Raw genomic sequence first — 24,147 nt, 5'->3', positions numbered from 1 at the left:
CTGCCAAGACAACCCCCCAGTGGATGACGGAGGAACTGAGTCATGCCATGGTCCATTATCCTGGCCCAAGTGGATTGAAAATACTGAGCCCCATGGGAAGAGTTCAGCCTCATCCCACCCAGAGAGAGCTTGATACCCACCTGAGGCCACCATCATCTGTATCCACAGGCTCTTCCAGGTCTTCCCATTCACTGTCACTCTCATGGGACCCTTCCAGAAGCAAAGACTCTGGGAGAGGGCCCCAAGAACAGAACTGTGGCAAAGGAATGGTCCCTGAATCTGCCTCCAGACAGTCTGCACAGGGCAGCTCGTCTTCGAATACAGAGTTGATCGTCAGGTACTCTTCATCCTCCGAGGTGGGGGAAGGGCTTTCAGGTGGATAATGTACGTCACATTCCTCATCATCCCTATTCAGTTCAGGACTAGAAAACAGAAATGGGTGTCCTTCCAGTCTCAGTCAGAAATTCCTCACCCTGCTTCCTCTTGCCTTGCAGGAAGCGCACCATGATATGACACATGAGACCCAGCTAGACTTCAAACAGCTCCTGCGAGAAACTGCTCCGGGCATCAGAAAGCAATCACAGAATGAGGCATGGCACCTGTGCTGGAGTAGCATCAGTTTAAGACCAAAGAGCAGCAAACAAATGATACAGTCTGAACAGTAAGTGCAATGGCAGAAGCAGCTGAGTGTTTCATGAGCAGGGGACAGCTTACCAAGCCCCAGAGGCCACACGGGACTTGACAGAGGGCAGAGCATTGAGAGCAGCACTATGACTCAGTTCTAGGATCAACTTTTCACACGATAAACAGAGTTTATTAATTTCTCTGGAACTTTAATATTCTCATTGCAAAAACTGGAAAGTCAACAAATTTATAGGATTGTTAGGATGTTTAAATTAAATAATTCTGATATATATCTTCCATGGATCCTGGCACAGGGTGAGTTTTCAGTCAGTGAAAGATGCTATTATTACAACTATTATGATGATTATGATTTCAGCAGAGGGATTACTTGGAAAAGCTAACAAAGGAGACTGGGAGTGACTCAAGCAGGCGACCTTCAAAGCACTTTCTGCATATATGAGGTCCTTTTCTGACTGCTGAATAAAAGTGCCTATTTCGAGAGGCAGCCAGCTGGAGTGACATTTACTCCCTGTCTTGGAAGGACATAGGAAGCAGAAGAACAGTAAAACCCATTATCTGATGTTGCAGACTCAACGGTGAAAGAATGAGCCTTCCAGGGACTACCCCAATATTGCCACACATGCCTTGATTAGAAAGAACAGTCCAGGCAGACAGCAGGGAACTTTGCACAGCACTGCAGACATGCAGAGAAGGTGCTCAGAAAATATCTGTTGCAAGTCTGGTTAGAGAGGATGAGAAGGAAAATCTAAGAGAAAAGCATAGAGATTTAATTTGTTTGTTAGTTTGTTTCACCAAGTACACAAATCCTCTTTTCTCAGCCTCCTTCCTCAATAGGTTGGCTTTGTTATGTGTCCCTTCCCTCCCTTCTCATTTCCCACACTGACTCTCTTAAAATCAGCTGTAGCACTTACCAATGGCTACAAACCCCGAACACCCAGAAAGCGTCGGTCACAACCTGATTTTGCTGTGAAAAGGACATCATTTCTGCTCATAGAAGCTACAGGGTATATGCGGCAGTGAATTCCATGTAAATGCAAGCACACTTGTGTATATAGAAAAGAAACTGTATTTTGCACGGACTAAAGAGAAACATTCACTTTCAAGGGGACCAAAAGCTTTCATTTTCTTTTTGGTTTTGGTACTAGGGATTAAACCCCTGGGCCACTTTACCAATGAACTACATCCCCAATCCTCTTTATTTTTGAGAGAGGGTCTCCCCTAAGTTGCTAAGGCTGGCCTCAAACTTGGGATCCTCCTGCCTCAGCCTCTCTAGTTGCTGGGATTACAGGAGTATGCCTGGCTGGAAAAAACAAATGCTGGAGGGTGGGATGAGGAAGAAAAGTAAAAATTGCTGAATGTGTGGAGGAAAAAAAATGTTTTCAAAACTTAAAAATAGTAGTCTGAATCACATATAAACATAAGAACATCCAGGAAAATTAGACTGCTGCCCATGCTGGCCCAGGCCAAACTCCCCACCCTGAGGGGGCACGAAGCTGCTGCCCACCAGCCATTAGAGCCTTCTGAAAGTCCATACCACACCTTTACCACCTTTCTTGCTCTATCTCTTCTGATAAGGAGTCTAGCTTTGATTTGAGGCTCCAGCTTCTGATCCTGCCTAGACATAGACCTAGAAGGATATCAACCTTTCCAGGTAGGTCTTGGTGGTCCCCATGGAGAGATCCTCGTCCTCATTCTGCTATAAGTTATGAAGAACTACAGCCGTTGCTTCCACTCTTCTGCACACACTCAAGCTACTCTTGCAGATCTGACCTTGAACTCCACCATGGGCATGGGAAAGGGTGAACAAGGAAAGAAGAGGCACAAAAAGGCCTGTGTGTGCTCCAAGGTGGAGCCTATTGCTTAGAAAGGGCAAGACTTGGAGATCTGAAGAATTTGATAAAGACAGTAGAGCAAGGCCAGGTGTTTTGGCAGGTGGACAGACCAGGTACAGGGTCAGAGTTCTTCACTGGGACCTGAAGCCAGTTTAAGACCTCCAGGGAGAATGTAGCAGGGCTCCCATGAAGCAACGGAAGGGGTCAATGTGTTCAGAGTTCTCTGCTCACCCCCAGGTATATTTAGTGAACTTGAATGCTCCTACCTTTGTTCCTGTCTACCAAGCTATCCAAAAGGAGTCTTTGATAGATACATGGTACCTAAAAGAAGATCTGGAGATCCACCCTGGGCTCCCTCTGCCCAACCATCTCTCTTCCATGTAAGCAGACAGGATCCCACCAAAATCCTGCAGCTCTTTAGCAGCTATTTCTATGAATAGGAACACTAATTTAGCTCTGAGGTCAGTTAAATTATTCTGGAGATTCAGCTCATGATAGGTTATTTGCAGAGATAAGACACCAAGTCCAGTTTCCATAGCAGATGATGTTCTTCAAAGATCTGGATTACCAAAATCATCTCCATCTTTGAGGAAGACAAATTAGAAGATAGCATTTCAGATTTGAAATAAGAAGCTATTACAATATAATTGTTCTATTTACTTGTGGTTAATCTTACAAAAAGTTAAATTTTGTATCTCTTCATGTAAACTTCAGCCTTTTCTCTAGCTTTTTTCTCTAGCTTTCCAGTATTGGGTCTGATTCGCATGTCCTGTTAGCCCTAGTGATGCTTATGGGAGCTCTGGGTCTTCGCTCCTTTAGCATTTGGCAAGTCAGGTTTGCAATGTCTCTAAGACATCAAGTAGAGAGGTCTAATGGAGTGCTGTATTTGAAGTTCAAATGATAAATTTGAGACGGAGATCAATATTTTGGAGTTGTCAGAGAGGTATGTCTTGGTGGGAGGGGGTCTTGTAAGTGCTGAGAGCCTGCTATGGGCTCCGCTCTGTTAGGCTACTGCTGGTCCTAGCGGGGCTTGTGCCTCACTCACTCCCCTCAACCACACTCTCATTGAAGTGTAGGCATGATAGCCCTGCTCTGTTCATTGGCTGATTCATCCCCCAAAAGCTACTCTTGTCACAGCTGGCCTGGCAGCTCCTTGAGCCTGCTAATTATTCCTTACTATTCCAAGAGCAGTGCCCTCTCACAGAAGGCATTGTAGAGTCACTTTGGGTTCATTTCAAGGACTTCTGCTTTATTTTGCATTTCATTCATTCATTCATTTAGCAATACTGGGGACTGAATTCAGGGGTGCTCTACAACTGAGCTATATCTCCAGCTCTTTATTCACTTAGACACAGAGTCTCACTAAATTGACAAAGTTGGCCTCAAACTTATTATCCTCCTGCCTCTGCCTTCCAATTTTCTGGGATCACAGGTATATGCCACTGTACCTAGCTTTTTTTTTTTTTCTTTTTTGCTTCTTAAATGGCCATAAAAATTTATCATTTTACAAAATGGCATTTGCTCAACTTACATGCATTTTACTTACATCAATTCAACTACATGTGCTACATGAGAGAGGGAAGAAAGAGAGAGAAAGAGAGAACCTCAAACATTTTGCTGTGTCTAACTTCTCACACAATGAGTGTAAGCCCTGAAGTACACATTGAGTGGGAGAAGGGAATCCTCCATGTCCGAGGTTCAGTCTCAGTTCCTATAGCCCAGGATTTGAAGATACATAGTTCGCATAGAGTATGGCCCACAGATGCAAGCCTCCAGACTGCATTGGGGCTCAAACAAAGAAGTGTTCTGCTCCCACACTAAGGAAGCACATAACATCATATCTTCCAAAGTGATATTCAAGGGCAAAATAACTTAATGTGATTTTCACCTTATGTCTAAACCTTAGAAACTAACCCTGAATAATATGCAGATGTGTGAGGGGATGGGTGGGACTGTGGGGATGGAAAGGACAGTAAAATGAGACAGACATGATTACCCTGTATACATGTTTGATTACACTACTGGAGTGATTCTGCACCATGTACAGACAAAGGAATGAGAAGTTGCGCTCCATTTGTGTACTATATGTCAAAATGCATCCTATTGACATGTATAACTAATTAGAACAATTTTTTAAAAAGATGCAAATGCTTCCCCAGCCAAGCCCTGCCCCTAATAGGCACAGAATCCCTACAATCCTCTGTGAAAATGGACTGCACTGCTTTCTGATGTTGTGCTTACAAAGATCCATGACTACATGATAAAAATCTCTGAACAGAGAATGAAGAGAACAAAGAAGGAAAAATGAAATCTAATCTTTTCTGTGACATTCTGAGTTTTCTGAGGTGCTGGAAGGCATCTGGGGTTAAGAAGTAGCCACCCAGTAGATGGTAAGTTCTGGTACTTTGCAGGGAATTTCAATTTACAAGGCCTGTCCTTTAGCTAGAAAGGGAAAGAATACAGACTTGTGCTGAGTCCCTACTCTGTGCCAAGTACTATGATGTGTGATTTCTTTTGATCTGCACATGTCCTGTGCAATGGTTGTGATCTTTGTTCATAACGGGGACGCCTCCAGCTCAGGGCCGTCACCTCTCCAGGCACACTAGTAAGTAGTAAAACTAAAACCAAGATATGTGATCTAGAAGTTTATGCTTTTTTGTTGTAAACTGCAGAAAGTTTGACCCATAGATACCAGAAACAAAGAGGCAGTTGGCCTGGCACAGCCACATCAAAACTGAAGATATTTCTAAGTGGATCCACAAAGAACCACAATCTTATTTTGGAATTTTTAATTCCCATCCTTCTCAGGAGTTGAAAGAACTGCCTTGTGATTGCTGGGCTTGTGCCACACTTTCATTCCGGTAGGGGGCAGTCACTTGCTATTTGTGCATTAAATGTGAGCTAATGTACTGTTGGAGGAAAAGCTGTCATGATTTGAGTTTTTCTTTCAGAGAGGAGAAAAGGTTCCTGTGGGGGGAGAACGAAAATAAACAAATAAATAAAGCCAGAACCATCACCAAGAGGCAAGTGCAAGGAGAAGGTGAGGGCTATGGAGGGAGCAGTGCTGACAACACTGAGGCCGCCTGCCGTGGCTGTGTGGACCATATGGGCCAGGGCAATCAGCAAAGGGTGGAAACGAAGTGAGTGCAGAGGCTCTACTAGAACATTCTGGACAAGCATTCGGGACTCTTGTGTGATTCTAAAAAGGCAACCCCCTCTAAGAATGACAGATTTTGGACATCTGGTATGCCCTTGTAAGCAGGGACAGAAAGCCAAATTTAATCAGAAAAACAAAATAATATGATGTTTCTTGCAAAAAATAAAATTAAATTAATGAGAAAAAGATAAGAAGAGATGAGTGTCAGAATTTTCAAGTAGAAGAAATAAAGAAATAGATTTCATCTTGATAAAATGAAGCACTTTGTGATCAACAACTCTATGATATTCAAATGGGTCACTTCAAGAGGTAACCAGTTCTGCATTCCTGGAGATATTCAAACAAAAGCTGGGTCCCGTTCTTGTGGAGTGTTATAGAACAGATTCTAGCAAAGAAAATGAGTTTAGGTTAGATCATCTTTATATGGAACAATCTGATATTCTATGACACTGTGAATGAAGTATTGACTGTATACCTAGTAATTAGTTTGAAAATAGCATTTTTAGTAACTATCAACTATACTGGATTAAGGGCACATGGTAATTCTATGTCTGGGCTTGCATGTAAATCCAGAACTACTTTAGAAACCAGATGACAGGGTTTATCACCCCAAATTATCTGGATATAAGATTTTTAATAATTCAAAATAGTAGCCCCATGCCTATAGGAGGTAGAATTCTTATATGTCCTACAAGAGCATGTTAATGATTGTCCTTGGATATATCTCCATAGGTTATTCTTTTTATGATTTTATCAAGTATATCAATTACTGCCTAGAAAGCAATTGTAAGGAACTGTAAATACACATGGGTTTATATGTTCATTATCAAACAATTGAAACTAGTATCACTGATTAATGTGATTGCCCACCCTGTTCTACTTTGCAAGCTAGTTAGGTTTTGTTTGGCTGACACACTGTTCTTTAAAAGATTGAATCAGGTTGCTTTGAGGGAATGTGGGCCTGGACCCGGTTTGTCACGTCTCTCATAAGGCTTAATTGTATGCTTATTGCTGCTTCATACGGTGGAGCCTCAATATACATAGGGGGTTGGTTTCAGAGCGCCACCCCCCCATCAGATGCCCAAATCCCCAGATATTGGAGCCCCTTATACAAAATGTAGTAGATATCTGTGTATAGCCTACACATCCTTCCACATACTTAAATCATCTCTAGATTATTCATAATACCTAACTCAGTGGAAATGTTATGTAAATAGTTGTTACCATACTGTTTAAGGAATAATGACCAAAAAAAAAAAATCTGCGTATGTTCAGTACAAATGCAATTTTTACAAATATTTGCAGTCTATAGTTGGTTGAATCCACAATGCAGAACCCACACATATGAAGGGCTGATTATTCTTCATATCAGCAGCTAGTCCTATTTATCTACTCGTGTCTCTTGTCTAGGATGACCATAAATTAGAGCAATTTAATCTCAATGCATTTATATAGTGTCAAACACAAACTACTGCTCTTTGCTATTTGCCTGTTGGGTGCATAGGCATTGAGTTGGCAAACACCTAGAAGCAGTAACTGCCCCCTTGCATTTGTACTCCACTCTCTGCTCCTAGCAAGTTCCCTAGAATTTTGGGTATATAATAAATACTTATCTAACTAAAGATGTATGTTTCATGAGAACAGTAGTAAACTACAAATACTTAGGGATGTATAGGAACAAAAATGGCTGTTAACATGAAAATTTTACTCTGTTTCTGAAGATGTAGATGGATTTTTTTAAAGGTGGTGTGGATAATAAAGAATTATATTGCAAGAACTTCTTACCACTATTAGAGGCTTTAAAAGGCTATGAATGGTATAAGACAAAGTTTTGCGAAAACCCGAGGCTGCCTTCTGTGTTCTCCAGGACATTCTGGGGACAATCTTGGTCTAGGTGGGTTGCTTCCCCCAAATCTCACAAGCTGTGGTTACAAAAACTATGCTCCTCTTCTTTCTGCTTCCCTTCCAAATGTCTAGAACAATACTGGACACAATAAGCATCTGAGCCTAGTTACTGATTGCTTGATTATAATGAAATACATGCAATTTACAAAATGTCTGTAAATGTCATTAGTCTTACCTTCCAAGTCTCCTGATATCACACACAGAATAGCAATTTTGCCTCAAATCATTTTCCAATGAAGTAGCCAATATTGGTGGCTCCATTTCTTGGTGAAGTTTACATAAATGAGGATGGGACTCCAGAGGACGTGTCAAGGACCCAGCCCATAGTTTCTCTCTGTCTTGGCCTCCTTGTGCCTCACTGGTGGCCTTGTAAAAAGACTCTGGCCTGAGATTCAGGCCTTCCCCTGCATCCAGGGAGGCACTGTCCCTCCATCTGTCCTCTTGGTCCAGGCTGGGGCTGTGTTCTGAATCAGTACATGTTGCCCTGGTGAGTTCTTTGTCTGCTGAGAGTGCAGATATCTATTAAAAGAAATGCTAATGATTACTGGCTCCATGGTGCACACTGAGCAAACTCTAAAACTTGCCTCTTTGAGAAATAAAAGGCTTTTTTTCACGATTGTAGGTCAGAGCAGTTAAAAGATAGACCTTGGGGTTAGACCCCTCCATCAAGATCTAAGCTTTCCCACTTACTCCTCCTGAACCACAGCAACACACTCAGTCCTATCCCTAGCACCTTAGTGTAGGGACAGTGAAAACTCTCAATAAATGTGACCTCTGATTATTTTGTAATGAGAAATTCATTACAAACACACACACACACACACACACACCACTTTATCCATGGCTTCATTTTCAGTTGCTAAAGTTTAAAAATATCAAATAGAAAATACTAGAAATAAATAATTCATAACTTTTAAAGTGCACACCATTCTCAATAGGATGATGAAATCTCAAAACTATTCTGCTCCATCCTGCCCAAGCCATGAATCATCTCTGTCCTATGTATCCATGCTGTATACATTACCTGCCCATTAGTTACTCAGTAGCTATCTTGGTCACAGATCAACTATTAGGGTATTGTAGTGCTTCTGTTCAAATAACCCTTATTTTACTTAATACTGGCCAAAAGGCACAAGAGTAGTGATGCAAAAAGGCATCAGGACATAAAAGATGGAAGGACAGATTAACTCTGGTACTATGTGGTAATGCTGCAGGTCATATGGGGGGATGGGATATACAGGAGTTGGCACTATACATGGTTTTAGGCATCTCTTGGGGTTTTTGAAACATATCTCTTCTGAAGAAGGGATACTACAGTATTTGCAATATTTAGACATAATGAAAATTGGAGAAAAACTAAAAAAAAAATGTGACATTTTATCTTACTTTCTAATAAGAAAAGAGTTTTCTCTGCCTTCCAGCATGAGGCTCTTTCTTGGGTCTCAACCCCTCTTCTCCAAACATGACTTGATCCACCTCTATTGCTTGTACCTCTGTTGGATTTTTAGGTTCTTACTTTGAAAACCTGCTATGACTTGTTACCACTACTCAACCTTCTATAGAAGGACAGTCTGTGTTTCTAAAAGACCATGCATAGCACAACCTTCTGAGTCATTTGATTCTAGCCACATTCGTGGCCTTTGAGCTATTTTACAACTCTATGAATAAATGTGTTGTTCTTTGAAATCTCTGTTGAATCAGTTTTAACATCTGCCTAGTTTCCTCTTTCAATGAGTTAAAGAAAATCTTTAACAGGTGCTCATGTTTATAACTGTTTGACAGTCGTGACTTCACCTTTGCCTAAAAATTAGGTCAGCACTTCTAATCCATAATCTACATCCCAGTGAACACACTGGCTGAGCTCACAGCCCTGTCCTCACCTCTACCATCCCACCCCTGAGGATTCCCTGCCCTTCTAACTGTCTATATCCCCACAATGAGAGGTGCACATTTATTAATTATAAATTAGAAACACGTAACATGGATAGACTTGCACATTATAATGGATGTACCAAAAATTAAAATAGATGAGAAAAAAATGAAAAGAAAGAACAGTTATCACAGTTTTGTATTCTTTGGGGGGACCTTCAAGATCTTTTTAACCCTCGCTCTCCTTCCTGTTCCCAGTCCTCAGACACTCTCTCCCGCAGTCCTTCCACTCTTCAAGGCTTCCAGTCCAGGATCTGCTGCTCTTTAATTATCACCGTCACTCCTCTTCCCACCACCATGCTCTCACTTTTCCTTTGACTCTGCCTAGAGTCAAAGGACTCTACCCCATTTTTTGCTACCACAAAAACAAAGAACTCCCCTATGCTCCTTCCTCTCATCCCTCTCCACCTCCATCTCTAGGAAGAGTGCATGTAGAAGTCCACTCCACTTCACCTGCAGATAGTTCATCTAAATTCCAGTTTCTAGTGAAATGACTCGTGGACATCACATATGCTCTGAGCCTCTGACCACGCTAATGTGAGATGTGTGACTGCAGATGACAAATGGGCACTCAAGACTTCTGGTCCCTTCCTCCTTATTGGAAGGTTCCTTACTTATTTACTCTACATACGTGGGGTTTGCTGTCATCTGCACCCTTGTGTGGTTCTCCTAGCACTTCTCAGGCCTTCTTCTCATTCTCATTTGCTGCCTCATCTTTCTGAACAAGACCTTTCAGTGTTGAGGCCTGGTGCTGACTTCTCAGTCCTCTTCTTGACTTTCCTAATGTTGTCCCCACCACTTTAAGCCATTCTGTGATGGCTATATGCTAGCAATTCCAAATTCAGTTTTTCCAGTCCTGACCTCATACTTATGTGCCATAAACTACTGTTTAATAGACCTCTTCATTTGATATGCTATAAATATATTTTTACCCATATTTTTAATTGGTGCCTTATGGTCATATATACTGATGCTATTTGTTTTTACATATTTGTATATGCACACAATATAATAATGTAATTTAGCCAATATTACTCCCCATCCATTTTTCCCCTCCCTCCCACTATAAACATCTTTAAAGGCTACCAAAAACTGATTTTTATACAATGTCAGGAACCACTGCTGAGCTCCCTCAGCCAAAGTTAGGCCCCCTCCCTGGATCAGCCCACATCCCATTGCTGGTTAAAGCAGAGTGAAATTCAGGATAGATCTAAGGGGATCACTGAGGCCCATTTTTGCAGCTGCACCATATTAACCTCTTCCTCACAGATGATGTCCCAGATGGAAGGACCCATAAACCTCCTGCACTCAAATACCTGCCTAAGAGTTTGTTTCCTAGGACTCCACAGGGGACAGAACAATGGGGAATTTCACATTAGCTTGCCCACAAAACCAGATATTTGATCATACACCAGTCTAGTTATTGCTGTGAGGATATTTTTCAGATGTGCTTAACATTTAAATCTGTAGAATTTGAGTAAAAATAGATTACCCTCCATAATGTGGAGCTTTATCTAATCAGATGAAGGCATTGAGAGTAAAGGTCACCTCCTGCCCCTACCCTGATAAAAGGGACTTCTGCCTCCAGACTCTCCTGGAGCTGGACTTCTACATGCACTCTTCCCTGAGGCCCCAGCCTGTTTTGGCTGGCCCTGTAGAATTGGGGCTGGACAGCCACCAACATTCCAATCCCTTAAAATAAATGTCTTTCTTTCTTGTGTGTGTGTGTGTGTGTGTGTGTGTGTGAGAGAGAGAGAGAGAGAGAGAGAGAGAGAGAGAGAGAGAGAGAGAGAGAGAAAGAGATATGTATGTGTATGTGTGGTACTGTTTCTCTAACATAAGCATCAAGGTAAAAATTTTGACTTTCCCTGATTCCAGTGGCTCTTTTCTTTGTACTAGATCACACATGCCTTAGGAGAACCTCATGCTTTCCTACTTTAGGAGGGCAGGCATACATCCTATTTTCCACTTAATTCCTTATTTATGTATATTCTCTTTGTTTCTTCTTCCATTCTCTGATGATCAGTCTACCAAAAAGCTTGTCCTTAGAAGGTTCCCGGCCAAAGTCTAAATGTATAAACATGTACAAGAAGACCTCAGCATCGTGAAAAGCAGAAGCAGAAGGAGGAAGGAGACTCACTGATGCTTGTGAGCTACTTATTTTCTTCCCCCAGTGGAAGGAGGTGGTGGCGAATCTTCCTACAAGTAGCAATGTGCTTCTTAGGACCACCATACAGGGAAAAGACTTTCTGACCAGGTAACTTTGGGAGCCAGATAAAGACAGTAGAGTCCACAGTATCTTACCTGCCATCCCTGCTCCATCTCAGGCAGCACACCTGGAGGGGGTCGGCAAAGGAGGAGTGTGACTTCCTGTGGTGCCCCTCGCAGTAAATGGAGCACCTCCTATGAGAAACCCAGAGTCACAGTCAGATTTGGGGCTGGAATCTCTAGGGAGCTTCTCCTCTATATTCCCCACTATGACTGGAGGGCTACCACTTCCCCAACCTTGATCTGTTTCATGGCTCCAGAGAAGTTTGAAGAACACCATTGTGGGCCTGACTTCTCAAAGGGCAAGAAGACAAGGACAATGGCTGTGGGACCCACAGGGGCAATGCACAGAGGCTAGGCTGGGACTAGCCCCACTACCTAGACTTCCAAAGCATGACACTGGCTCTGAGCTTCCTGCCATGGCTTGCTGGGACCCTGAGAACCTCTCACATGTGATACTGCAATGGCCCACTTTGATTCCTGACTTCTCCAGTGTCTCCCACCTGCCTTCTCCAGTGTCTCCCACCTGCCTTCCTCTGAATGGCCCAAGCAGTCTTTCCAAAGTGCAGAAATGGTCAAGTTTTCCTGCTGCTGTACCACCTCCCTGGCTTGTCCCAAACACAGAGCACACTGTTCTCATCTGCCACTGCCTCTCTCCCCAGCTAATTCTCCATATTCTTTCTCCCCTCTCCACCCACATCCTAAGCTCCCACCATGCTGAACCTATGCTCTAAGCCACCTACACCCTGCCCATAACACAAGGATGTTAATAGCCCCTATTTCCTATCGAGGCTAGGATTTGTCAGTCTCCTAGTACTATTAGCATTTTAGGCTGAATAATTCTGGAGGGTTTTATTTGGGAGGGGGTTTGCAGTACTGGGGAGTCAAGTGGGTCATTCTTTGCTGAGACACATGTCCTATATATTGAATGATGTTTAGCCAGAATCTCTGGTTTCTATTCACAGGATGCCAGCACCACCTGTCACTTGTGATAATTATAAACATCTCTGTGCGAGGCCAAATATCCCCTGAGAGACAAATGCATTTCTGCTTAAGAACCAATGATCCAGATGTTCCACAGCCTCCCACTTCAGCCACCTAGGACTTCCACAGGATGCACTTCTTCCCTGGAGAAGTTGAAACAGCACGGGCTTTCAACTCTCACAACTCTTTATTTTATTTTATTTTATTTGTACTAGGGAATGAACCCAGAGGCACTACTGAGGCCAGCCTTGAATTTGCAATCCTCCTGCCTCAGTCTCCCAAGTTCCTGAGAGTAAAGACTTGTGCCACTGTGCCCAGATATGCCCTTTATTTTCTGTAGTCATTTTTGTTTCCTGAGCTGTCCCATTTCCACCTGATCTCTGAGACTATATGAACTCCTCTCCCCCATGTCTTCAGTCTCTCTCAGAGTACAGGTTTCAGTCAGAGGATGGATGAATGAAGGTGAGACCTCCCCACCTAAGCACACACTGTTCTGCAGACTCCACACCCCTCCTGGCCCCTCCCAGAGCTGATCTCCACTTTTTACCTTCCTACTCTGGGCTCCTGGAACCCATTTGTGTGGGCTGCATGAGGCTCCCTGTTGGACTCAACCAAAGGAGCACAGGCAGAGACTAGGGACAGGGAGGAGAGGGAGGTCAATGTTGGTTCTTAACTTCCTCTCCATGGGGTTGCCACAAGATGGTTCCTTCCCTCCACTAATGTTGTGCCAGTGAGTCCTCTTCACCCACTCTGGCAGTTTCTGGGCTTAGGTAATTGCTCCTTCCCCATCCCCTTTGGGCTTGGGAGAGTGGGAAATGTACCCCATTATGACGAGCCCTAGTCCCCAGTCTGCTACACTCTCCCCCAACTTCCCAAAAACCTGCCCACACATTATTAAACTCTCCACAAATGACTCCATTTTCTCAGTTTCTTGCAGGACCCTGATTAACTTAGACAACATTTTATTGAGATTTATGCTATGGGAATTAAGAAAAATCCTCTTTTCTGTCTCATTTTCTCTCTCTCTCTCTCTCTCTCTCTCTCTCTCTAATTCCATTTTATCACAGGCAGGATAATCAGTGTTATGTGTCAAAAACTATAAATTCAGGGGAAGAGAGCAGAAAGGGACCCACTCTAGTCCCTCCAGTCTCACACACGGTTCCAGAATTTCATGTTCAGTTTCACTGATGAACCTCATGAGAAGCAAGGCTTCCTTAAGGTCAGAGATTTAGAAACTGAGACAGAAAATTAAATGTGGGAACGCTTTCTGTGTGATCAGTCCAGGCTCTAGGTGTGAATTTCAAGAGCCTGAGTACTCCCTGCAGGGGTGGCATTGGGGCACTGAAAGAATGATGGCTGATGTCAGCCTGTACACATAACTGTGGTCCTCAAGGGCTCCAGCACCTGGAAGACAAGGCCTTCTGTGGGCCTTCCATTGACTGCCAGGATAATGTCACCAACTGCAATGGCTCCATGTTCCTCAGCTGGTTGCCCTGGAAATAGCCGCTTGATCCTCACGAGATCATTCTTGAGGTGGCTGCAGTTTTCTCTCTCCATCTGCACAAAACTGAATCCCAAACCATTGATATTCTTTTTCAGTTTGACTTCAAACTTAAGACCTGCATTTGAAACATTGATAGAAATAAATCTTTCAGTAGGTTACAACTGATAAGCTTCAAAATGCAAATTGTCAAGGTAATGAATTATTTCTGACTTGCATTAAAAGATTTCACATGCTAATTTTCATGACAGAGTCTATTATGCCTATTATAGACCAGTGCTGCCCAATAGAGATGTAATATGAGCTCAAATATAAACCACAGTGTCATTTCAAAGCTTTCAAATAGGTACATTAAGAAAAAAGTAAGCAGGGGTGGCAGTGCACACCTGTAATCTCAGTGGCTCAGGAGGCTGAGGCAGGAGGATTGCAAGTTCAAGTTCAGCCTCAGCAACTCAGCAAGGCCTTAAGCAATTTAGTGAGACCCTGTCTCAAAATAAAACAAAAAAAAGGTCTGGATATATGGCTCAGTGGTTAAGCACCCCTGGGTTCAATCCCTGGTTCCAAAAACATGTAAAAGGAAACAGATATAATTAAAATCTTAATCATATATTTTATTCAACTCAATACAGATGATCCTCAATTTATGATGGGATTACATCCTGATAAACCCCTTATAAACTGAAAATATCAAAAGTAACCTACAGTTCATCCTAGCTGAACAGCACATCACTCAGCAGAAATCCATTGTTTCCCCTCCTGAGCACGGCAGCTGCCTACCATCTCCAGAGATGATCATCTGCATATCTTGAATGACCAACCCCAGAAAAGGTCAAACTTCAAAGCTGAAGGTATAGTTTCTACTGAATGCTGCTTTTGCACTATCGTAAAGTTGAAAAATTGTAAGTGAAGCCATCAAAAGTTAGGTGCCATCTGCACATTTAAAATATTATCATTCCAACATATAATCAATATGAAAAAATATTAATGAGATATTTTGCATTCTTCTTATGAACTAAGTTTTCAAAACCCAGAATGTATTTTATCTATTTGATTAGGCCAAATAGCCTAATAGCCTAATGCCATGTGTGGCTCAATAGCCAAAATGGCAAGTGGTTAGCATATTGGACAGTGCCATTGAATGAACAATGCAATTATAGATAACTAACAAAATAAATATAATGATATAATTTGTATTTGAATCAAATAAACATTATTCCTTTGGAATCCTACTTGTGTTTTAGTATGCTCAATACTAAATTTTGTGTAATTAGGTCATGGGGACAATTATGGTCAACTTTGAGGATGTTTTAGTTGCACTTGTATTTGGTTGAATTGACTGACCATATGACAAAACAGTCACTCCTGGACACCAAATATAGATACAACCCTGGACATCTAGGGAGTATGGCAGCAAAAGAAGTCCCTGGGCTTCCTCCTGTCAACCTTCATCAACTGAGCTGGCATCAATGAACAAAAGGACAGAGCCTCAACTTGTAAACCTCAGTTGGGGCAAGAACGCAAGTGGCTGAAGCCATACAGTGGAGACATGTGACACAGCAGATTCTACTATCACCATTTGAGCCTCCTTGGCTCAGCGTGTAGACAGTTTTTCAAAGGTCCCCATTGAGGTGTGCGAAAGAATAAGAAAAGAGGAAATACTTTGTTTAAGGATAAGTGTTCATCCTGCAGCCACCACATTACTCAACCCTATGACTACCTACATCCAGTCTGTCTCACACCTTCTGCAGGTATGTCCAAGATCTCTATGCAAGGCCTGGGATACGGCTAAGCTCTAAATCATGACATCATAAGAAAATAAACATTTTCAATCTAGCAGGAAACAAAATCACAAGAGATATGGAAAGAGGCAATTATGCCCTTCTATACTGATCATGGATTTGCTTTTCAAAATGATGTTTCTAATAAGGCTAGTTTCCTGAACACCCTCATCTCCCAACCTGCCTCATCAGTCCTCAGATAACTCTGTTACAAATGCCTTAGCTGGAATGCATGTATTTGAAAACCCATGACCCTTCCATTGCAATTTCGTCCATAAATACTTAAACATTAATATTCAGACAGCTGATCAGAAAACTGAGGAAGGCTTGGGAGCAGAATTATGCCTGGTAATCATTTTGGAACAATACATTTGTTTTCTAGAAACATGTCCCATCAGCTCTGCTGATGATCATGATCTGCATTCCTGGCGGGTTTCTTTTTTTTTTTTTTTTTTTCAGAATCCAGAGGAAGTCTTCCTATCTTTCCCTTTTGACTCGACAATTCAAAAGCAGTACGTGATGACATGACAATAGTAACACTCAATTCTCTTTCCTCTTACCATCTGTCACCGAGACACAGCTCACAGGCCTGCCAGGCAGGGCTGTTACCAAGGAAACAGCCGCATGTTCATCTCCCATCCTGTCATTAGCAGAAGGACACTGCTGCGCAGTCCTGGGGCCTCTTCTCTCTAACACCAGTCTTACAACCTAGAAGGATGGGTGGACAAACTCAATTTGTACTTCAAATGTCAACCAGGAGGCACTCCCTCCACTGAAAAAAAATTTTTTTTTTAATTTTCGGATACTCCCAATGAGCTGCTTCATTTGAATCTCAAATCAAAGTCTTCAATCTAGCCTCTTTGTAGTATCCAGACCCCTATTTCCAAGTGCGGATTAGATTCATGCACCTGAAAATAACACATGTACCTCCCTGTCAGCATTTTCGGTGCCATACTCATCTTCCTTCACTTACTCATCCTCTTTGCGCCCTCCTTGTCCTTTCTCAAATATTCCTCCCCTTTGCTTGGCTCTCATAACATGCAGCCATCTCTCCATTAACCTCGCAGGGGCTACACTTAGTGTGGTACTGCTTTCCCTCTTCTACCTCCAAAGACCTATCTGGATTTAAGGCTTGTGCAAACAATGTCTCCACTGCTCCCCTTCCATTCCCTCTCCACTGCTAATGCCCAGCTAGACTGCGGCAAGCTCCCACTAACTTGGCTTACTGGACCCTATCTTCATTCCTTTTGGTCCACCCCCATCATGGCTACTGGTAGATTGTTATAAGACAAACTGAACTGAACATGGAACACTCTAGAATAAAAGTCTCCAAGCCAAGTACTGTGGCACACTCCTGGAGCAGCTCTGGAGGCTGAGACAGGAGGATTGCAAGTTCAAAGACAGCCTTAGCAATAGCAAGGTGCTAAGCAACTCAGTGAGACTCTGTCTCTAAATAAAATACAAAACAGGGCTGGGGATGTGGCTCAGTGGTTGAGTGTCCCTGAGTTCAATCCGAGTACCCCCACTCACAAAAAAATGTCTCCAGTGTCTCTCATCACCTAAAACCCAAACACATCAGATGGCATCTGGGCCTATGCCAATATTCCCTCCCCCTTTCTTTCTGGTTTGATTTCCCATCCTTTTCCCCCACAGCACTATATACCTTTGTTACCTGTTATCTTGTTGCCAGCAAGTCAGCCAAGTGCCCTCTCTAACCATGTTCATTAGCAAAAGTCTAAAGAACACAGGTTGCTAATAAATGATAACTGTTTTCAAGATATGTCAGCCAAAGTCACCAAGACAAGTAAATTTGACCATGAACCAGATGACTGGTTTGGGAAAGGAAGCTAAAAGAAAGCAAAGCTCCACCTATGAGCTTTCTGCAAAGGCTCCCAGGAATCCTTTCTGTCTCTGTTGACTCCTCCGTTACCAAAAAAGGGTGATGTCAGCTATATGGCTCAGGACAGGATAGCAATTAAAGACTCATCACAGGACAAATCATAGCATGGGAACATGGATACACTGCCTGGGAACAACAGGAGTAAGGAGTATACAGATGAACACCTCCTACTCTTGGCATCCTGAATTTCGATAGTATTGTGGAGACAAGAATCCCAGGACAGCCTAGCCCAGGTCCTAGTGGGTACAAACAGGGTGATGGGGAAGGGCATAAACCAGGAGGCTAGGATCATCATGGGAAAAAGGCAGGGAAGAGAGGAGGCCTGAGAGTAGGTGGATGCACTCACTGGTCAACAGGGTTGGAGCAGGCATGGGGGACTGAGCCAGAGCCAGGCTGGAGAAACTGCTTCACCCCATTGACTCTGTTCGCCATCTGATTTCTAAATCTAGACAAGGAACCATAATCTCTTCAAGCTATTTACAGTGGATGAGTTTTTCTGCTTGGAAACATCTGTCTGCTATCTCCTGAGTTTCAACATCCTCAGCGAAAAGTGATAAGAGAAAGAAGTAAAAAGAAAAAAGTTGACAAGGAAAAAAGTCTCTTGCTAACCCCCTGGCTGCCTCTCTCACACCCAGAAGAAACTGCAGCTTCTCATGTTGTCCAGAAAAGCTCCGGAAGTAAAGGAAAACCCCTGGCAAGGGTACACTCACCTGCCCAGGACCCTTGAGATATTGTACAGCCTGCTTGTGGGTGAGGCCACACAGACTTACTCCATCCACCTGCAGGAGTCGGTCACCTGGGAAAAGGACACATGTCATGTCCTGGACCTCTGGGGATGCAGAAAAGACCCTTCCGCAAGGCCCCTGCCCTGAATCCTCTATGCAGCTTCAAGAAGTGGGACAGCACAGAGCTGCCATGGAGTCAGCATGAATTCTGCCTCGGCCTGAGAATCAGCTGCCTCTCTGAATACCTCACCCCTCCTTCTGAGGGATGTAACAGATCAATGATATGAAAGCCTTTCTATTATTGGCTCACAGGATGTTTAAGCCAGCTCTGTTCAACCTTAACCTTTCTCCTGTTTTCCTGTGAAACCATTTTTGAAAGTATTTTAAAGTTGCTCAGGGATAATATTTATATCCCCAGAAACTTTTTTTTTTTTTCAGTTTTCAGAAAAGTCAGGGAGACATGGTCAATGTTGGAGACAGTGAAATTCAAGGGGAAATGGAGATAAGTAAGATCTTAAATGCCTTTTTATCTCAACTCTGGCAGTTTGGAAAAATAATAAAAACAACTGCCTTCCTTCAGAGCAATGAGACCTGAGGCAGGGCAGAGAGAAGACTCACTAAGTCCCCCCAAATATTAAAGTGTCTTAGGAGGGATGCAAATGCCCACTCTGTCTTCACATGTCTTCACATGACTCCTGCTCTGGAAATTCCTGCAGACCAGGAGAGAACATTCACTGTTTTCCCGTACTAAAGTGGAGTCACCAATGATAGCTCTGTTCTCCCAGAGAAGCGGTACTCTCTCCCGTGAAGGCCAGAAATGAGTCTTTTAAATCTCTTATTTCATATCATGCTTCCCAATGTGTCACTACAAACATTAACCCCCCCCACCCCCTGCTAGCCTATCACATGGGGTAAGTAAAGTGAAATCCTCTCCTTTGCAGGTGACAAAATTGAACCCTAGAGAGACAATGGTCTGCAGGAATTTCCAGAGCAGGAGTGGGGTGAGGCCTGAGGCTGACCCTCCCTGGCCCAGACCACAGAGCTCCCAGCATGACTCCATCCCTCACCCTGAAGGATCTGTCCTTCCTTGGCAGCTGGGCCTCCAGGAATAATGGATTTCACGTAGATTCCTCCATAGAGCACACTTGTGTTAATACCACCCTGAAAAACAAGGAAGAACTCATCACCTATCTGCCCCTCTTGGGGGTCCTCCCCTATGTCCCTAATGAAGGAAGCCCCTTTGTGCCCCACCATCTATCATTGCCTCATCTCCTTTCAATGTTCTCTTCTGTATTCACCTATGTAGCCTATATTCTCCACTGAGCAATAAGGTCAGGTGTTTGCCTGGAATATAACAATATGAGCAGAGTGAGGAAGCCAACCTCAGCCCAGCCCAGCATCCACACATGGGAGGTGCTTCGCAACTAGTCGTGTAGATACACAGTATCTCTTCAGGTAATAACCAACATAGGTGGATTTGCCTGAAGATTTATGCCTGGAACATCATGTGTGGTTGTGTATTTGTAGATATAAATATAGAATGAAACTACACCATATTCTGTAACTTATTTTTTAACAATAAATTATGAGCATTCTATAGGTCAAATTATCAAGATCTAACTCTGTCTTTCCCTTCTGATTTACTTAATGCTTGCAGACATATGAGACAGAATTTTTATCAATGAGATTGTACATTTTCTTAGTTTTTTAATGCCTCACAACCCCACTACATAAAACTAATAGCTGGCAATAACTGGGAATATTTCTATATATCCTTCTGTACTTTTTTGTGTGTTCATATAATCATATAGAAAGGATTAAAGAAAAACCTGACTAAGCTTCAAGATGGACATCCGAGCCTGTCAGCTAAACGACCCTGCTTGGACTGAATTGTCACCCAGTGTGCCACTACTGGAAAATGGTGGAAACTTTGAAAGGTGGGCCTAATTAGAGGTCTTTAGGTTTGGGTGATTATGTCCTCAGAGGGGATTGTAAAATTCTACTGTTTTCTTCTCTCTTTCACTTCCCAGCCATGAGTTGAGAGGTTTTGCTCCACTGTGTGCTAGCCCAAAAGAAAAGGGCCAATTCAGTCATGGATTGAAATCTTTAAAACTGTGATGTAAAACAAACCATTTCTTTTTGTTAGCTGATTATATCAGGTATTTACTATAGTAACAGAAAGCTGCCCAACTCTAAGACCTGGTGGAATTTAATTCAATTAAGTCAAGACTCCTTTGAAATTAGGCTTCCAACATTGCTCATGCAAAACCTTAAGGCAACCAACCAACAAGAAGGAGCTGAGTGGGATCTTAATTAGGATAAGATGTACTCCATGTTTCTATAAATATGTCAAAGTAGTAGTAGTAGACTCTACTGTCATATATAACTAAAAAGAACCATTTTTTTAAATGTAGAAATGAAGGGGCTCCCAACCCACCTCATGAGCCAGCCACAGACACACTCTCTCACAGTCTCACCTCGCTTGGTGGACTTCTGCCTTTTTTGTCCTCTATCTAGCCCCTTCAGTTCCTCTTTAGAAAGACTTATTGAAATTGCATGAGGGTGATGAAGTTCTCTCTTCCAAGTTAAACAGTAACTTCTGCTTCATTTCAGACTACTATTTGGTGGCCTTTGTTTCTTACTAATAAACACAGACAAATATACACTCACCTAGGTTACATATTACACAAAAAGGGAGCTCATATGAACAGTTCTCTACATCTTGACTTCTTGCTGAATAGGGACCTTATGGAAGTCTTCCCATGTAGCTGGAGCTAGCACTGATTCATTTATTTTAAGCACAGGCAGCCTTTCCTCAATTGATCTCTAGTCATTTTTCCCCAGAGTTTTTGTCAGCGTAAGCAATACTGTATTCAACATCTTCACGTATATGGTCTTACTTAGTGGAATTCTGATTTCTATTTCTATGGGCTCAAGGATATGTGCATTTTTCATTACAGAGATGCTGCCAGATTGCATCCCAATGTGAATGTGCATGTAATTATCCATATTCTACCAGCTTTGTAAGACAGTCCCCTTTTTCTACATCCCATCAGCTATATTTAGACAAGTTGAAAGTTGTAAAGTTTCATTTTAATTTAATTTATATTCCTGTGACTTCTCGTGGATTTGACTGTTTTTCATTTGTTTAATGGCTCTTCAGATTTGAATGAGACATTTCAATAATTATTTTTGCAATTAAGCTTCTCCAAAGAAAATCAAACTTTCTTCATCAGCCAAAAGAAATCACCAACCTCTTCTTAGTATCAACGTGTGTGTGTGTGTTTGTGTGTGTGTGTTTGTGTGTGTGTGTGTGTGTAAATGAATAATCTAAAATTTAGCAAGTTTTTCAGATGTGAAATAGCTATGTTTGGTGTCTGATAAAAGTACTACCCCAAGCCAAGAATAAATTGACCATACTTGGTAGCAGCTTGCTCACTCCCTATGAATTCATGAGCCTTATTTCTTGATGTTTTACTTGTTTCCTTAAAATTATCTACTGTCAAGTTTATTGCAGGGTGATGGTTCAGCAATCTAGGGATCTTGGGTTTTCAGAATTACCATGTAGGAAAGCAAAGAATGCCTACTCTATTCACCTATCTTTTGGTTTCTTTTGGAACATGACATTTCTTTACCTGCTGGAAAATACCATTCCATATTCAGTCAACAATAAAAATCAACAATGGCATTATTGCTCAAATCTAGACCCATTCCAAGGTTTACAGGTAATGAGTTATTTTCAGTGCTCAGTAACAATAGCAGTACCTTCCAATCCCTGACCTGTGAGTTTTTGTCACCTTTGTGTGCACCATTCCCAGCCCCTTGGGTGATCAAGATTATGAGTTATCTCCTATAAGGTTCTGCTAGAGCTCAGAAGTCAAATGCAAAATGTCAGTCTGGCCCTTGGAGGATGGAGATCAAGGCTCCACTGTGATCCTGCTCAGGATGTCCGTGGATTTCACCACTCACCATTGGCCTGTATCACTCACCATTGGCACATGGGAAGTAGATGAACCAAGCCCCACCAAGGCTCCATAGGGAGCCCTTTTTAACTGTACTCTAAACCCTCCTAACATCTCTTACAGTCACGCTGAATCCAAGTGTTCCATCTTCTTTAACCAGCTCCACAAAGTAGATTCTATCAGTATTGGTTTCTGAAGGTGATGGAGGACAAGAAGAGCCCTGTCCCAAACAAAGAAACAGAAGAAAACAAGGCATGAGGCACCTGCTGTGTCTATGCAGAAGGTTCCTCTTATCTATCACCAGTTGCCAGGAATAGGCAGTATTATATCCAGAAAGAGCATGAGCTTCCAGCCTGGAAACAGGGACTCATCTACAGCATTGTCAGTTCCTCCCCATGTGACTTTAGCCAAGTCTCCCAGATTCTCCAGTTTCCATTTCCTATTCCATAGAACTGGTGGGTGACAAAGGACTTAAAATCAGCATACTACAATGGCACAGCCACATCAATGTTTCTAGCAGCTCAATTATAATAGCTAAACTATGGAAACAACCTAGATGCCCTTCAACAGATGAATGGATAAAGAAAATGTGGTACATATACACAATGGAATTCTCTCAACCATACATAAGAATAAAATTATGGCATTTGCAGATAAATGGATGGAACTAGAGAATATCATGCTAAGTGAAATAAGCCAATCCCCAAAAACCAAAAGCCGAATGTTTTCTCTGATAAGCAAATGCTGATCCATAGCGAGGTGGAGAGATAGGGAAGAATGAAGGAACTTTCCTTTGTGTAGAAGGGAGTGAGGAGAGGGGTGGGGCTGTGGGGATGGGAAACAGAGTAGAATGAGACAGACATGATTACCCTGTATACATGTATGATTACATCCCTGGAGTGACTATGCACCATATACAGCCAGAGGAATGAGAAGTTGTGCTCCATTTGTGTACAATGTGTCAAAATGCATTCTACTACAAAATTAATTAATTAATTTAAAAGGATAAATACAATAAGCTTAAAAAAAATAACTGTTAGGTGAGATCCCCTCCTGTAACTGACTACAAATATGCTCAATACATGGCAAGGACTCAATAAATGTAAGCTCCTTCCTGTTTCCCCTCACTGTGCAATACCTGCTAGAACTGAAGCTATCGAGGCACTTTTTGAAAGCCTCACTCATGATACCAGCCAAGCCTCACATATGATACCAATGACCTCAGGAGGAGGTCATTTAATCATTCCTAGCAATAGTGACCATGTTGGATCCTCAGTAGACAATAGCTGAATGCTTCAAGAAAGAGAAAAATGATTGTTCCATATACGAGGCATTTTGCTTAGTATATTACAATAACTCTGTAAGACTTGTTCATTCATCCAATCATGCAACAAGATTAACTGAACACCTATTTTATCCCAAAATTCTATGGTTTAAATGTCCTCTCCAAAACTCCTGAATTTTTTTTTTATATATTCTTACTTGTAGATGGACACAATACCTTTATTTTATTTATTTATTTTTATGTGGTGCTGAGAATTGAACCCAGTGCCTCATACAT

The 24,147-nt window shown here is 42.2% G+C and overlaps 1 protein-coding gene across 2 annotated transcripts in view; it reads right to left on the bottom strand.

The window, feature by feature from the left end:
• Window positions 1-1,341: 1,341 nt before the first annotated feature.
• Frmpd2 (FERM and PDZ domain containing 2) overlaps window positions 1,342-24,147 on the bottom strand; it is a 96,129-nt gene continuing 73,323 nt past the window's right edge. For both annotated transcript variants that reach the window (XM_027947929.3, XM_071610762.1), the window contains 8 exons: window positions 22,708-22,806; window positions 19,692-19,785; window positions 18,610-18,695; window positions 16,560-16,707; window positions 14,125-14,339; window positions 11,773-11,871; window positions 7,715-8,058; window positions 1,342-1,390 (listed from right to left, as the gene is read on the bottom strand). In XM_027947929.3, the coding sequence (XP_027803730.2) occupies window positions 1,342-1,390; window positions 7,715-8,058; window positions 11,773-11,871; window positions 14,125-14,339; window positions 16,560-16,707; window positions 18,610-18,695; window positions 19,692-19,785; window positions 22,708-22,806 (1,134 nt within the window). The remainder of the gene's footprint in view (window positions 1,391-7,714; window positions 8,059-11,772; window positions 11,872-14,124; window positions 14,340-16,559; window positions 16,708-18,609; window positions 18,696-19,691; window positions 19,786-22,707; window positions 22,807-24,147) is intronic.

Source organism: Marmota flaviventris, chromosome 4 (assembly GCF_047511675.1).
Source record: "Marmota flaviventris isolate mMarFla1 chromosome 4, mMarFla1.hap1, whole genome shotgun sequence".
In the NCBI taxonomy this organism is placed as follows: Eukaryota; Metazoa; Chordata; class Mammalia; order Rodentia; family Sciuridae; genus Marmota; species Marmota flaviventris.
Note: the sequence above shows the minus strand (reverse complement) of the source record. Positions and strands in the feature narration are given on the sequence as shown.